Here is a 17,472-nt window from a genome sequence, read left to right as displayed (position 1 = left end):
ATAAATTCAACAGTGTAAATAAGTTTTGATGGATGCAATCATGGAATACTGAATGGTTTAGTTTCTGTAAAATATGCAGGGATTTATGATATGTAAAATGAACCACGGAAAGAGAAGAAGGGAAGTCATTGATATCTTAAGGATGTAAAATGAGTATTTTAAATTGTAAAACAGAAAATATGATAAAAATTATATAATATAAAAGAAGCCTTGAGGAAAGGCAATTTGGGTTGGAGGTCAGTGCTGAGAGGGAAATTAACTCTCCCCTTCCACACCACAGTCCAGATCTGGACTGATCCCATCTTTCCCCCCTTGTTGCAGCTACTAGCATGGTATAAGATGAAGTATTTATTCCAGGGTCTCTAATTCACTGGCTGTAATTTTGTTGAAGTAAGAGTAGCGAAATTACAGCTAAGAAGCTCAAATCATATATATGACTGATACCCTTCTTTGGAATTTAAACCAATGTTCTTACTTTAACATTCAAAAACTTTACTTGCATAGATGAATTAAAACAGTATTTACAGTTGCATACATATCTAAACATGAGCTTGCAGTCTCTTCTTCTAACTTCCAAACAGCTGTATTTTCCTCTCTTTCCAGAGCTCAGCATTCAGCCTTCTGTTTCTCAGTTAGGCCATGCCTCGCAGCTGCTAGGAGAGATTTCCACTTTTGCCTTTTCCTGCAGCTTTGCTCTTTTTATTTCAAGCAGAGAAAAAGCACTCCAACACTCTATTCAACTTAGCAGTGTTCACAGTGGACTCTAAAACACAGTCATCTTGCTTCACATAAATGGAGTTTCTCCTTCACTAGATACCTCCCATGTCATCAGTATTAGCCAGTCACATGAGAATTGCTAGAGAACTCTCTAGAATTCAGTCACCAACAAATCAATTTTAAATACATAGGAATGCATACAAGCGTTTACAATTTCAGTGAATTAAATTACTATACTGAACAATTTTGACTGTACAGAATGCAGGGGTATGTGGTGGGGTGTGTGCTATCTAACTGGGAACATAGCAGGGATCAAAGGGTTAAAGCCATCCTATCCCCTATGCCATGCTCCTGATCAGAATTGGGAGCTCCAATTCTGGAAAATATTTTGGGAAGTTGTCTCTCAAGGCCAAACTACAAAGTCACAATTCCATGCTGTGTGTGCCTTAGGAATGCATTCTGCACCGAAACCGAATTGGAGCATGCATTCACAATATTCTCAACTTAAATTACAGGCAGAAGAACATTTCTGGGGTGACAAGCTCACCTTGTAATACAAGCAGACACGTTAAGTTGGATAAGTTCATTTCTGTGCCATTTATATTCAAATTCTGATGAAATCCCTATTTTAATTTTTTTATAAGTTAAATTTCTGTGCTGCCATCCTGTCCCCAAAGGAGCCCAGGACAGCAAACATCAGAAAGTTAAAACATTACAGATTGGGGGGCGGGGAATGGCACATATTTAAAAAATTTAAAAACCAACCAGAAGTGTTTCAAAACAATTAAAAGACCATCTAAGCACATTTCAAACATCTAAAAACATTTAAAAGCAGACCACAGGTCTGGTGGTTTTATGGTATCTGGGGGTGGGCAATGGGTTATCCCCCTCCTTATCTTTGGTTGCTGTTGAATATAATAAATCCTGGAAGTGTGAAAGAAATGGTTTTATTGTGAAAGACAGCAAAACTGTGCAAGGAGATAGCATTCAAATGCAGCTGTTAATACATCTTAGCAGGGTTGGCCCACAGAGCACATGCTCAGCACGGGAATTTCAAAGAGCTCAACATCGCTGCGCGGGCTTTGAAGTAGTAATTATCATCCACACGCATAACGATGGGAGATGCTCACAGCTCCACCAGCGAGCAAGGAATGAGTTACTTTGGCTGGCACACACATCAAAGGTCCCAGCTCGTCATTTGCTTAAAGAGATTAGAAGCAAAAAAATATGAGGGTAATATTCAGGACGAGCAAGTGAAGTATGTTTCTCTCTGTACAGAAGGGGCGAACAATTGAATATCTACTCTGTCTGCAAGTGATTATTGCAAATCTTTCTGGAAAAACCTTGAGCAAAATTGCACTTGCCTTTTGGTTTCAGGGAAATCAAATCAGAACGGAAGCCTGGTTGTAGAGCGGTTTTCTTTTTAATCTCAGAAGAGGGTACTTGGTTAGGATCCAAATGAAATGGAGAGCTTTTCTCGTGATGAATTGAAATCTCCGAAGCATTATCTTGCTGGACCATATATTGCACGTCTGTACCTTGAAGCCTGAACCATTTGCACTTTTACTCTGGAAAATAAAAATCCCACTCAGTTCAATGAGACTTACCCCGAAGTCTAACTGCCCCACTGCCTTTATCTTAAAATTGTTTAATTGATAACAAGGGGGAGACAATTATGTACAGAGTAGGAAATGTTTGAGACTGGCTAGGAAAATACCGAGAAATTTAAGTAACACTGAGTAAAGGAGAAATTGTAACAAAAAAATTGTTTCAGTTTATGCCCACTATTGGGACAGGAGATGTAATCAAATCTATAAAGAGCCTTGTGGTACCGTAAAATGTAACAAACGTATTGTACATAAGCTTCGGTGGACTTAAGTCTACTTCATTAGATGAATTGTCACAGGGTCAGAAAAGAATTGGATCAAATGGCAATGAAATGGAAACCAAGGTCCCTGACAATTCTGCGTGAACCTTATGATAAGCAAAGTGATGGTTCACAAAAGAAGTAATTGGATATAATGTAAGAATCCCAATTTTGCTGTGTTAACGGACACCTGTAATGGAATGTGAAACCATGGTCTCTAACACTCCTGTCTCTGGAAAAAAGCTCCTGCTAAAATATACCAACTAGTCTTTAAAGTGACACAAAACTCTGTTGTTTTCAGCTGCAACAGATTAGCATGGCTAATCTGAACATAAACCCTTTGAGGAGCATGATATTCTGGCTTTGTCATTAGGCAGCATCCTACGCAATCTAACACGTCACCTTTTGTAACTTGTGGCTCCCCTAACCAATCCATGTGTTAAATGAACAGTGACATCAAACCTCAGATTATTCCGTTAAGAGCAACACTGCAATTGCCCCTGGTTCATGTTAAGTATAGTACTTTAATTCGCCAAAATTGTAATTGCTTGTATGTGTTACTATGTGTTTAAATTTGATTGGTTGGTAACTGAATTCTAGAGAGTTCTCTAGTGGATCTCATGTGATTGGCTAGCATTGGTCACATGGGAGGCATCTAGTGACAGAGAGATTCCATTTTATTTGAAGCATGATGGCTGTGTTTTAGAATCCACTGTGAACACTGCTAAGTTGAATGGAGTGCTTCTTCTCTGCTTGAAAGCAGAAAGCAAAGCTGCAGGAGAAGGTAAAAATGGAAGTCTCTCATAGCAGCTGCAAGGCATACACTAATTGAGATACAGAAGGGTGAGTGCTGAGAAATCCGGCGTTGTTGAGAAGTAACATTGGTGTTAATGGGAATGATGTTCGTAGTCCTAATAATTGTTCTGGATGGAGTGAGAATCCAAATCTTGCAAGCAAACTAAAAAGTACTTGATGGAAGAACAAAACTTTGGTGGAGCACAGAGGTGGTTGCAACAAAGAGCAGATGGAGAAACAAAAAAGACGCACAAGTAATATTCTTATTCTGTTAAATGGAGGGATGTGGTTTGCTTCTTTTCTCCTTCTGATGTTGGCTCCAGAAGGAACTGTTTAGCTGTGCTGCAGATGCCTCAAGGATTGATAAGGGGTGGTCCAAGAATGGTTAATAAGGATCTAAAAATAGCTATGATTCAAAAGTATTAAGTGATGACCGGAATGTCCAGCATAACAATAACTTTGCCGTCGCAAGCAGATGCCAGTTGCGGATGGGGAACATGGAATGAAAATGCACTTTTGTTGTTCACATCTGAAAGCTGAAAGAGCCCAAGTGGAAACAGATGTTGCCTGGAAAACTCTGTCAGAATTATCAAGTAACAGCCAGTTGCCTGAACAAGTAATTCCTAGCTAAGGATGGTCGGATCATGTTAAATGAAAAGAGCTTTTTCCCTGCTGGAAAGAAGCCCATTTTGAAAATCATTAAAAGTTGTCAGTTTTGAAGAAGAATTTTTTTTTTTTGGCCAAGTATTTATATTACCATATAAGTATTTGCACAGAAGAGGGGCTACAAAGATGTCTGAAAGGTTTACTATGCTAGCCAGTGTGTGCTTGGGGTGGGAAACAAGATCTGACAATTGGGCTGGTTCTTTAATTCTCCTTGCACCCTCAATCTTTCCCAACATCAGGGTCTTTTCCAGGGAGTCTTCTCTTCTCATGAGGTGGCCAAAGTATTGGAGCCTCAGCTTCAGGATCTGCCCTTCCAGTGAGCAATCAGGGCTGATTTCCTTCAGAATGGAGAGGTTTGATCTTCTTGCTGTCCATGGGACTCTCAAGAGTCTCCTCCAGCACCAGAATTCAAAAGCATCAATTCTTCGGCGATCAGCCTTCAGTCTAAGCTGGAAGTTTGCTATAAGAAGCTGGTGATCTGAGCCACAGTCAGCTTCAGGTCTTGTTTTTGCTGACTGTATGGAGCTTCTCCATCTTTGGCTGCAGAGAATATAATCAATCTGATTTCAATGCTGCCCCTCTGGTGATGTCTATGTGTAGAGTGGTCTCTTGTGTTGTTGGAAAAGAGTGTTTGTGATGACCAGCTTGTTCTCTTGACAGAACGCTATTAGCCTTTGCCCTGCTTCATTTTGAAACTTGCCAGCAGTTCCTTATATCTCTTGACTCCCTACTTTAGCATTCCAATCCCCTATAATGAGAAGAACATCCTTCTTTGGTGTCATTTCTAGAAGGTGTTGTAAGTCTTCATAGAACTGGTCAATTTCAGTTTCTTCAGCACTAGTGGTTGGTGTATAAACTTGGATTACTGTGATGTTAAAAGGTCTGCCTTGGATTCGTATAAAGATCATTCTATCATTTTTGAGATTGCATCCTAGTACAGCTTTCACCACTCTTTTGTTGACTATGAGGGCCACTCCATTTCTTTTACGGGATTCTTGCCCACAGTAGTACTTTTCATTAATTTTACAATCATTTTAACATTTCAAAACTTGAATTCCTCCCCCCTCTTTTTGCGGTTCCTTAAATTTAGTTTTAATATTTTCTGCATATCCAAATTAACTTAATTTGCTCATTAATTCATTTGCTTTAAATATATACTCTTATGAAACTGCACAAAAGTCTTATGAATCCTGCCAATGTTCTTATCTGTTTACAATTTATCTGTAAATATTCCATAAACCATTTCCATTCTTTTATAAAAAGTTTGTTATCTTATTCTTCCAGTAAGCTTTGCCATTTCTGCATATTCCATAAGTTTTTGCATCCATTCTTCCTTTGCTGGGACTTCTGCTCCTTTCCATTTTGGGGCAAGTAACATTTTTGCCACGGTAGTAGCGTACATGAATAAGTTTCTATATAGTTTTGGTAGTTCTGTCCCTATAATTCCCAAAAGAAGAGCTTCTGGGTTGTTGTTTTTTTACAAACGTTATTTTAAGCATCCTTTTCAATTCATTATATATCATTTCCCAGTAAGCTTTAAGCTTACTACAAGACCACAACATATGATAAAACAACCTTCTTTCTTTTTACATTTCCAAAACTTATTTGATTTAGATTTATACATTTTTGCCAATTTACTCAGTGTTAGATACCATCGATATATCATTTTCATATAATTTTCTCTTAGATCATAAGATGCTGTAAATTTTATATGCATATCCCACAATCTTCCCCATGCTGCCATGTCTATATTATGACCAATATCTATTGCCCAAAGTACCAAGGCATCTCTTCCAGCCAACCTTCAGCCAGCCTGCCCAACATGGATTCCAAACTTCCTTATTTTTCTTCCCAGCAACCCTTGTGCAAAACTCTTTTGCTGTCACCTCACACCCAGCCACTCGGACAACTGTCCAAATCCCCAGGCTCTGTTCACACCTCAGGGCAAGGGGAAGTACAGTTCTCTTGCATTGCCAATGGCTTTCAATGAGCCTGTCTTATTTCTTAATGGCCCTAGCTTGGCCAGAGAGTTTTGCATAGGGTAGCCCAAGAATTCCTCTGAAGCTTGCATTTCTCCCTTCACATCCCAAATAATCAAAATCCTACCATTTATTAATTTCTAGGGTTTAGGGGGAGGGGGTCCCCCCTCAGAAAAAAATCTGTAACAACAATGAAGTCACCGCAGCTAAACGTAATGCAAGAGGAAGGCTCGTTTTACAATGCATATGTTATACAGTGGTACCTTGGGTTACATGCGCTTCAGGTTACATACGCTTCAGGTTACAGACTCTGCTAACCCAGAAATAGTGCTTCAGGTTAAGAACTGTTCTCAGGATAAGAACAGAAATCGGACTCCGGCGGCGCGGCAGCAGCAGGAGGCCCCATTAGCTAAAGTGGTGCTTCAGGTTAAGAACAGTTTCAGGTTAAGAACAGACCTCCAGAACGAATTAAGTACTTAACCCGAGGTACCACTGTATACTCAATTTAAACCACAATGGTTCTTGAGAACTTCTTTAACATTCTAATGAATCTTGAACGAGAGAAAAGCTTTCCAGTTTCGGGTTTTAAATTGGATTCTCGATTACAAGCTGAGGTCAAGCAAAACTGGTAGAAAACAAGAGGACAGGCTTCTGGAAGCAGCCCTTTTTATTAAATAGTCTTCATATGCAGATATTGGGTCCTGCACCTGAGCTCACATGTAGGTCTCCACAGGTTTGGAATAGGGCATGCAAGAACAATTGGTGGGAAATGAACATTGTTCAGTGCTGTTCAGTGTCTGGAGGCAGTTAGAAGATGGATGGCAGCTAACAGATTGAGGTGGAATCCTGACAAGACAGAAGTACTGTTTTGGGGGGACGGGGTGGGCAGTTGTGGAAGACTTCCTGGTCCTGAATGGGGTAACTGTGCCCCTGAGTCATTTTGGACTCACAGCTGTCCATGGAGGTGCAGGTCAATTCTGTGTCCAGGGCAGGTGTCTACCAGCTCCATCTGGTACGCAGGTGGAGACCCTACTTGCCTGCAGACTGTCTCGCTAGAGTGGTGCACGTTCTGGTTATCTCCCGCTTGGACTACTGCAATGCGCTCTATGTGGGACTACCTTTGAAGGTGACCCGGAAACTACAACTAATCCAGAATGTGGCAGCTAGACTGATGACTGGGAATGGCCCTCGAGACCACATAACATTAGTCTTGAAAAACCTACATTGGCTCCCAGTACGTTTCTGAGCACAATTCAAAGTGTTGGTGCTGACATTTAAAGCCCTAAAAGGCCTAAGCCCAGTATACCTGAAGAAGCGTCTCCACCCCCATCGTTCAGCCCAGACATTGAGGTCCAGCTCCGAGGGCCTTCTGGTGGTTCCCTCACTGTGAGATGTGAAGGCAGAGGGCCTTCTTGGTAGTGGCGCCAGCCCTGTGGAATGCCCTCCTGTCAGATGTCAAGGAGATAAAGAACTATGCAATTTTCAGAAGACATCTGAAGGCAACCCTGTATAGCGAAGTTTTTAATGTTTGATGTCTTATCATGTTTTTAATATTCTATTGGGAGCCACCCAGAGTGGCTGGGGAAGCCCAGCCAGATGGGGTACAAATAAACTATTATTATTTATTATTATTATTATTATTATTATTATTATTATTATTATTATTATTATTTTATTACACACAGCATGTATTTGAGGGCTAATTTTCTTCTGTTGCTCCAGTTTCCCAATGACCTGTCTTGTTGTTTGTCTCTCATGTCCTTTTTTTCTACTGCTGAATTTTAGATTCTAAGCTCCTTCGGAGCAGGGCTCTGGGTTTGTTTGTTTGTTTGTTTGTTTGTTTTGCTGATAAGGTGGCCTGCATATTGACGGGGTGCTATATAAATGGTAGTGTCTAATCTATCGGTCAGCTCATCCAAAATCTGGGAACAGTGTCAATTGCAGATAGGTCAGGGACTGCAAGGAAAGCCAGAGAGATTTCAGTGTGGATTTCAGAACGTGATGATAACAGCTAGTCATCAGAAGTCAAAGGCTGCCCCCCTTCTCAGTAGATCGGGGGGGGGGGCGCACTATGGCTAATAAGGTGGGATGCATCTGAAACCGTGATAAGAGGCACTTTTATTAGTGCTGCACCCAGTGCTACGAATGTATATCTTCGCAAAGCCAGGAGGCAGAATGCCAAAAGCTGTCTCCTTACATCATAACAGATGCAACTGATGCAAAAGAACTGAGGCCTTCAGACTGGAGCCTTATATCACAGAGGTCATTCCGATTTTTCTCAGTGCGTGTTTGGAAAGTTAGCTTCTCGACATTCCTGCTACTTCAGCAATTGCTCTTCTGTTGTCTGCCATTCCCAGCAGAACTTGGCAGGGCTGTGTGTTTCCGGCCTTTTCCTCCCCTTCCACTACCCTTTCCCAGTCTGCGTGGGCACACAGGTAATTTTGCACCTGTGTGCAGACAACAGTAAGAATTGCTGGTGCTGTTCATTTGTGTTTCTTTGGTGGTGGGAGAGGTTGGGGTTGGCCTAGAGTGTGGTTGTTTGTTTGTGATTGGCTGTGGTGATCTTTGTTTTCGTGTGTGAGTGGGGTGTGTGTGTGTTTTGGATCAGGTTAGCCATATTGATTTGTATGCTGTTGGTGGATTATTGTCATTGTCTTGTTGGGCTGTGTATGTGATAAAGGGGAGCCATACAGGGGTAAAGGCGTCTTCTTCTGTTTGTCCCCGTGTCAGTTTCAGTTTATTGGTTAATTTTTCTAGTAGGGCTGTTTCCCATACTATTTGGTACCATTGGTCCATGCTTACTCCTGACAGGTCTCTCCAGTGGTGTCTGGTTATGGTTTCTGGTTATGGTGTTTCTGGCTGCTGAAAGTAGGTGGGTTATGAGTTCTTTGTGGTGTAAATGGGCATTGTTGTCTTGGAAGATGTTTAGTAGGGCCAATTCTGGGGTGATGTCTAATACGTGCTTAGTTATTTTACATATTTCTCGTATGGCTGTTGTCCAGAATGGTTGGATTTAGGGGCACTCCCACCACATGTGGAGGTATGTGCCTGTGGAGGTGCACCCTCTCCAGCATTTTGGTGAGGTTCCTGGGTGTATTAGCGCTAGTTTTCTTGGTGTTAGGTACCACCTGTAGGTGAGTTTCAGAGTGAGTTCTTTTCTTTTCGTTGATATGGATTTAAAGGGGGGTTTAGACCACATTCTGGTCCATTGAGTGGGGTTAATCTCATAGCCTATGTCACGAGTCTACACTTTTAAAAAGATTTATGACTCCACCTAGCTCCTGGCCACGATTGATCAAGCTACAGGGTAGGGCCAAGTCATACTTCCTTTTCTTCAATCCGTTTCCCGTGTAGCAGTGGCAGGCTTTAAGCTGCCCGGTGAGGCCTCTACCATTGCACAGATGTTTGCATGAGGTCGCTTCTGAGCTGTCCTAGCCATCCACCTGAATTTAAAGGAACGAGGGAGACAGGGGCACATTCATTTGACCTGCACCAGAACCAGGGGTTCAGGGCTGCCCCAAGTCACTCGGCAACTTACTGTAACAACTTCATGGTAAGTTCTGGCACCTATTTTTCTTGAGAAAAAGCACTGGCAATTGTAAGAAAATAGTAAAGCCCAAGAAGCGTCTTCCCTAAGAGCAAGTAGTTGCAAGCGTATGTTTTTTATGGTGCTGGCTAGGCGGCAATATCCATTTCCAGCTTTTTAAACACGTTTTTAATAAAGGTGGCCACTGCCTTTCTTGCTTGCCTTACATTCATTTCATCCTTGGGAGGCCAAGTGTTTTTAGAATTTTAGCAGAGGGGAGATTTGTCCTTTCCATTTTCCCTCCTCCTTGCCCTCCTGTGCAGCTTTTTTGTAAAAACAAAAACAAAAAGTTCCCATTGATACCAATAGGAACAACTAATCTTTTTAGTTTAATAAGCCTTGTAGCCATGTAGGTGGTCATTGTGGACAGGGTGGAAGGGAGGTCGTAGCTGGGCAGGAAAGAGTTAAGCCTCTTGCCTTTGTGTGCCGTGATACTAAAAACCACTGGGCACTTTCCGAAATCAATTTTAAGGAAAACAGGAAGTGTATCTGACTCTTAATAGCCTGATTCTGATGGTGCATCATGGGAGGAGGAGCCACGTGTAAGCCAGGCGATTGCTGCTGAGAGGGATGCAGGCTTCCCAGAGACAGGGGACTCAGCCACACTCAGCCAGTTATACCTAGACAGCATCTTAAAAAGCAGAGACATCACCTTGCCAACAAAGGTCCGTATCGTTAAAGCTATGGTTTTCCCAGTAGTGATGTATGGAAGTGAGAGCTGGATGATAAAGAAGGCTGATCGCCAAAGAATTGATGCTTTTGAGTTATGGTGCTGGAAGAGACTCTTGAGAGTCCCATGGACTGCAAGAAGATCAAACCTATGCATTCTGAACGAAATCAGCCCTGAGTGCTCACTGGAAGGACAGATCCTGAAGCTGAGGCTCCATTACTTTGGCCACCTCATGAGAAGAGAAGACTCCCTGGAAAAGACCCTGATGTTGGGAAAGATGGAGGGCACAAGGAGAAGGGGACGACAGAGGATGAGATGGTTGGACAGTGTTCTCAAAGCTACCAGCATGAGTTTGACCAAACTGCGGGAGGCAGTGGAAGACAGAAGTGCCTGGCGTGCTCTGGTCCATGGGGTCATGAAGAGTCGGACACGACTAAACGACTAAACAACAACAATGATAAGACACCAGAGGGCACTGTAGAGCAAAAAACTTTGTGCCATTTTATGTAGGGCTTTTCTTTTCTTTTGATATAACGATCTAATTTATGACTTTATTTATAGAATGTTTTATTTTATTCTCTGTGCAGATCCAGCCAGGTAAAGAAATCTGAGGCTCCTGGATCGTATAGCCGTTGGCCACATTTTTTTCTTGCCTGTTGCTTGCCTTATCCCTCATTTCACGACCCGTTTTCCCTCGGGGATGGAGTGGGAGGAGCACAGCATGCTAAAGAGACAAGCAGAGGTAAGTAATGGGGATGGAGAAAGCTGACCAGCAATTCTGCTTCTTCTCCAGCTGTCTCTGTCTGTCTTTGAGGGAAGCCTTCGGAATTCTCAGCCGTCCATGTGGCTTACATGTGGCTGCTTTGCAATGTGTACAGAGAGTGGCTGGCTTAAGGCTGCCTGCTGAATTTATGACTCAGGAGATATGAACCAGGAAATTTCCAGATCGCTCTTAGCTATGAGAGGACACCGGCGTGAGCACGCTTTGTGCGATGCCTGGGAAAGTTTGAAAACCCATGAAACCGTGTGGTTTCCTTGATCTGTTTCCTCGATCTAGATGATCATTAGAAACACGCTGAGCCTTGATTCGAAGGAGACAGAGTTTGTGGCAACAAAGGGCTTCTGCAGACACCCTTGTTAATTTGTGCATTCGCAATGGTTATGTGGGAATGGTGCATCCAAAATACTATGCAAAGGGTTAATTCTGTAGCATAGAATATTGTGATGCTATATATACTGAGGTAGTTCCCCACCCCCCAATTAGTCGGTTATCAACTGTTGTTTGACTTTTAACAGTGAGAGCAGCAAGTGTGTTGTTTTATGCTGCTGCTTTCCTCAGAGCCAGTCAGAAAATACCAGTCAGTCTCAGATACAAATTCATGTAAATACGTTTCAGTGACATACAGTAAATATTACCTACCTCACTTGTACATTCAATCTGACAGGATAAAGTACCACAAGTAAAAGTAATATTCCGTTTTGAAACTTTAGAATGCAAGTGTTGTCTGGTTCTTCTAGGGCGGTGGGGGAAGAGAACTATTAAAAAGCGTCAAGCAGCTCGGGGTAACCACAAATCTGTGGCAATTATACTTTACAAAGTATAATTGCCACAGATTTCTGGTTATGATGGCATTAGGGTGGTTATTTACAGCCCTGTTTTTAATAGTGTTCAGAATGGACAGACTGCTCCATTTCCATTGGTTGCATGATCTGTAACTTCCTGCTGACATCCTGTAACTTTTTGTCCCATTTTTGTTATGCTGTTGTGCATGAGTGCCCCTCCAGAATAGGGACACGGGTGGCGCTGTGGTCTAAACCATTGAGCCTCTTGGGCTTGCCGATCGGAAGGTCGGCGGTTCGAATCCCCGCGACGGGGTGAGCTCCCGTTGCTCTGTCCCAGCTCCTGCCAACCTAGCAGTTCGAAAGCACACCAGTGCAAGTAGATGAATAGGTACTGCTGTGGCAGGAAGGTAAATTGTGTTTCTGTGCTCTGGCACTTGTCACAGCCCTCTGTGCGCCAGTAGTGGTTTAGTCATGCTGGCCACATGACCCGGAAAACTTGTCTGTGGACAAACGCCGGCTCCCTCAGCCTGAAAGCGAGATGAGCGCCACAACCCCATAGTCGCCTTGGACTGGACTTAACCGTCTAGGGGTCCTTTACCTTTACCTTACCTCCAGAATGCAGAAATGTGGAAGCATTAGAGAAGCATTGCTAAATAACTATTAATGTAGAATAATGTGTGGATGTTCCCATATGAATCCACCATTAATGCACTATTATTGTATCAGTAACATGTTGCAGAATACACCCGCAAATACCGTCAGTCTATAGGGGACCCAGGATGGCTTGGTGACTTCAGTGCCCTAAACCCGGTTTCTGTTAGTCAGCATTGTGTTTTGTAAATGCATTGGGCATTTTTAATTTTTTTTTTACTTGACCAAACTTTTGGGATCCAAGACCTTTGGCTGACACGCTTCCCAATGATGCCTGTAATTCCTCGGCTGTAGGACATCGCAAGTGATCTTGTAAAGCATAAAGCTATTCTGCACATGAGCTCCTCTTAATACCAAGGCATGGTGCTGCTAGACGTGCCTCAAAAGCAGAGCTATCCCTGGAACACATGGAATTAAAAGCAACAACAGGAGCACATTAGCACCGGTGGACAAGGGGGCTTTGATATGCTCTGCAGTCCTTCGGGGGGCAGGTGATTGTACATGGGTGGAAAATGTGGGGAAGGTGGAAGTGAAGGACCACTAGGAATGTCAAGAGCAGCATGGCCACATAATGTAAATGCGAATAGGAAAGAGATGAGTGTACCTGTGAGTCGTAAGGTATATGGGTTGAGCCTCTTGGGCTTGCTGATCAGAAGGTCGGCGGTTCGAATCCCCATGACGGGGTGAGCTCCCGTTGCTCTCTCCCAGCTCCTGCCAACCTAGCAGTTCGAAAGCATGCCAGTGCAAGTAGATAAATAAGTACCACTGCGGCAGGGAGGGTAAATGGCATTTCGATGCACTCTGGTTTCCATCATGGGTCTCTGTTGTGCCAGAAGCGGTTTAGTCTTGCTGGCCACATGACCTGGAAAGTTGTTTGTGGACAAACACCGGCTCCCTCGGCCTGACAGCAAGATGAGCGCCACAACCTTATAGTCGCCTTGGACTGGACTTAACCGTCCAAGGGTCCTTTACCTTTACCAACGAGTCGTATCATTGGAGGTTGCACGGGAAAGGGATTGAAGTTATATTTTTGCCTTTACATTTTCTCTATATAGGGATAGACGATTTGTCTGTTAAGTTCTGGGATGATTTCTCAGTGAGACACAAAATGGGACAAAAACACCCTTGTCAGTGGGTTTTCACAAACTAGGGGGGTTTGATAGTTTTCAGAGTGTTGGGAAATGATTTTGTAGCCTTTGCTGCAGGGAGTTGTACTCTCATCCCTCAGAGCAATGACTGTACCACATTCAATGGGTATCTTGGTTATGACACCTATGACATGTGGCAGGTCTGTCAAACACACTGCCTAGCCCAGTATCCTAGGATTTGCTTTCTGAATGATTTGTTCCACGACCACTTCTCATTCCATGTCATTGTTTTTATAAGCCGTGTTGCGTTGGCTTCAGTGTAATGACATTTTATTGTTGTGTGGTACTGTAACCCCGCCATGGGATTATATCATGAGCAGCAGGCGAGAAATTATTTGCATATAAAAGCAAACAAATAAATACCTGTTCTTTAGCAAACTCCCCTTTGATGGAGTATTTCAGGAATGCAGAAAACGTGTCGAATGCTTTACCAGATGCAGAATCCTCATTTCTGAAACTCTCAGATTTGAGATTATATATGTTTCTGGTCCTTACTTTGATACTTTTGGAAGTATGTGGTTCATAACTGCTGAAACCTCCAAACACCCAGAATTTGAGGGGTTTCGGTGCCTTTCTTCTCCAAGATTAGCAGTAGCCCAAATACTTTACGCAAGAGAGTTTTAAAAATGCATCGTATGAGATGTCATGCAAATTTGTGCTGTTTGTAGAATCCATTTCTAGTTGCAGAACCCACCTTTTCTTGACATAGATCTTGATTGTACATACAAGTGTGATGCAGAGACAACCCTTGGCCACGTTCATATTATTTTTTTGCTGCACTCGGGAAAATGCATTTGTGTGCCCCATGCCCTGCCTGATATATGTGGTAGATTGTCTCACAGGAACTGGAAATTCCTTATGTGCCCCAAGCCAATCCCAACCCGTTGCCAATGCTACTTAGACAGCTGTAGCTGATGTTAGAGTGTGTTTTTCCTCTCCCGGTTTGACACTGAAGGTACTGAGGTGGTTCTGTGACAATCAAAAGGGTAATTTATTGGGGGTGTGCCTCCCCAATCCTGGCTTCTCTGATTTCCCCACCCTTTCCCATCTTCAACTGCTTCCTTCTTTGGTAATGGCCAGGGCAATGTTGCTGTGGCTTGTTTCCTGTTTTGTTTCTGAGGAACCCATGGGGGGGACAAAGTAGGCTGGTTGTCACAGCACCATGGAGAGCTCCAGGACTGCAGACAGTGTTCCATCCCAACCCTACCTGCCAGGGATCTTCTGCATGCAAAACAGATGCTCTAGCACTAAGCTATGACTCTTCCTCAGCTCTGGGGACTTCCTTATATCCAGAATCCAAAGTTAATAGTGATTCAATATAGGCTGATACTAGTGCTGTCCAGGTGTTAAAAGTTGCCTGTTGTGAGAGGGCGGAACTAAGGGAGAGTGATAGGCTGTCAGTCAACAAAATCACCTTCAGGTCAGTATGAAACTAATGAGTTTTCTTTCTTTTTGCCAAGTCTTGGGTTGTGTTTTCCATACAGGGTGGCACCAGTGTTTGGGCAATTGGCATTTTTTTAAAAAAACTGCAAACATTTAAATTAACTAACATTGTGCAGATGAGAATTGTTTAGATTGTCCTTCCAGGCAGTCACTTTGCAATAACCTTCCTTGCCAGAATCTAGAGATCAAATCAAAATAAGAATTTGCAACCCGTGAGCTAAAATAAGGCTGAGCTCTCTGGAAGGGGAAAGACTTTTCTTGCTTTTTCCTCTTCTGCGTGTGTGCGCATTGGGAGAAGGGTTCCCGTAAGATGAAAATTGCAGTGGGAGTTTATGACCTTAAGATGAAGCAGGTCTCCTGTTTTTTGTTTAGAATCTGTGGTGTTTTAAAGGTCTGTGCTGTATTATTTATCCTCCTGGCTTTTGCACACGGGGCTTTATTTGCAGAAGGAAAGTGAGGTAATAAATCAGTCAACTGAAGAGCCAAGGAGGGAGAAAGCAGAGCCAAATAAGTTACTTAACTCACTAAACCCAGATGGAGAGGAAAGAGTCGAGCCAGGAAGGAAGGAGGGAGGAGGAAGGAGCAAGACACTCGCGGTGGCTGCCAACTTTTGATTTGGAAATGCTGGTCCTGGGGCAGGGTTAGGGCTTTCAGCAGTGGGGGTTTGCGGGTGGGTAGAACTAATAGCCAAAGTGTTCTCCGATTGCTCCTGTGGTTGATGCTGAAAGGCCTAGTTGGCCAAGGCCCAAACAGAAGGGGGGGGGGTGTTCTTTTCCATGGTCGAGAGCCAGTGTGGTGTAGTGGTTAAGAGCGGTAGACTCGTAATCTGGGGAACCGGGTTCGCGTCTCCGCTCCTCCACATGCAGCTGCTGGGTGACCTTGGGCCAGTCACACTTCTCTGAAGTCTCTCAGCTTCACTCACCTCACAGAGTGTTTGTTGTGGGGGAGGAAGGGAAAGGAGAATGTTAGCCGCTTTGAGACTCCTTAAGGGGAGTGAAAGGCGGGATATCAAATCCAAACTCCTCTTCTTCTTTGTTTTAGTGAATAGCAGCCCCCCAAGTGAGTTAGGTCACACCCTGGAAGAGGGTCAGCAGGCGGTGCTGTGGTCTAAATCACTGAGCCTCTTGGGCAGGGGTCAGCCAACTTACTGCGCCTTCGGCCGGTGTCTCCAGCGCCGATCGTGCGGCGGGCCGGAGGGCGGGGGAGCGCGTGCCCATACATGTGAGCACATGCTATTTCTGGTGCACTTCCGGGTCGGAGGAGCACCAGAAATAGCTTGTGTGATGTGCACGGGCCTCCTCTGACCCCAATGTGCACTGGAAATAACGCTTGCGCATGCTCAAATAACGTGCATGCGCACAAGCTATTTCCAGTGCTCCTCCGCCGCGGAAGTGGGCAGCCGTGCAGCGCCAGTGAGAGTGGGCAGCGGCAGCGGGCGGCAGGGGTCGCCGCAGGCTGGATAAATGAGTCCCTCAGGCCTTATCCGGCTGGCGGGCCTTAGTTTGGGGACCCCTGCTCTTGGGCTTGCTGATCGGCAGTTTGAATCCCTGTGATGGGGTGAGCTCCCATAAACCTAGCAGTCTGAAAGCACGCCAGTGCAGATATATAAATAGGTACCACTGTGGCGGGAAGGAAACAGCATTTCCGTGCGCTCTGGTTTCCGTCACGGTGTTCCGTTGCACCAGAAGCGGTTTAATCATGCTGGCCACATGACCCGGAAACCTGTCCGTGGACAAAGGCCAGCTGCCTTGGCCTGAAAGCGAGATGAGTGCCACAACCCCATAGTCGCCTTGGACTGGACTTAACCATCCAGGGGTCCTTTACCTTTTACCATCTCTTTCTTAATGTGCCCTTCCTGTTTGGATGTTGATATTCTAGTCGTATGTTTCAATTCCCTCTTGCCACTGAGATTGTCACAACACCCACCCACACCCAGCCTGATCTTTACAAGATTAATCTGAAAATAGCAAGGGAGAACATGGGCTCCTTGTGGAAAGGGCAAGAATAAATATTGCCACCTCCTTGCTGCTTTTAGCTCCATGGGAGATTCAAAAAGACAGCTGTCACTGCTGTCAATGTGGAGCCCTCCACATGTTGTTAGGTGACAACTTGTGCACCTCCTCTGCAAGAGGTCCGGTGGGTGGCAACATGAGAGCAGACTTTTTCTGCGGTGTTTCCTCACTTGTGGAATGCTCTCCCCATGGAGTCTCGCCTGGCACCTTCACTACATACCTTTAGGTGCCAGGCAAAAATATTCCTCTTCTCCCAGGCCTTTGGCTAATTAGACTATCAATGGTCTTTTAAACAGTGTATGGAGGAGCTGTTTTTGTTGGTTACTATGTAACGTATTTTAGTGTCTCTTATTGTCAACTGCCCTGCAATGCTCA

The 17,472-nt window shown here is 43.9% G+C and overlaps 1 protein-coding gene across 1 annotated transcript in view; it reads left to right on the top strand.

Annotated features, from left to right (window-relative positions):
- Positions 1–10,871: 10,871 nt before the first annotated feature.
- The window catches only part of LOC310763570 (uncharacterized protein), a gene marked incomplete at its 3' end in the record, with an annotated part of 50,180 nt that continues 43,579 nt past the window's right edge, over positions 10,872–17,472 (top strand). The window contains exon 1 of the mRNA XM_083616080.1: positions 10,872–11,022. Within this exon, the coding sequence (XP_083472206.1) occupies positions 10,981–11,022 (42 nt within the window). The 5' untranslated portion in view covers positions 10,872–10,980. The remainder of the gene's footprint in view (positions 11,023–17,472) is intronic.

Source organism: Podarcis filfolensis, assembly GCF_964270895.1.
Source record: "Podarcis filfolensis genome assembly, chromosome: 5".
In the NCBI taxonomy this organism is placed as follows: Eukaryota; Metazoa; Chordata; class Lepidosauria; order Squamata; family Lacertidae; genus Podarcis; species Podarcis filfolensis.
This window is presented reverse-complemented; position numbering and strand designations above follow the sequence as displayed.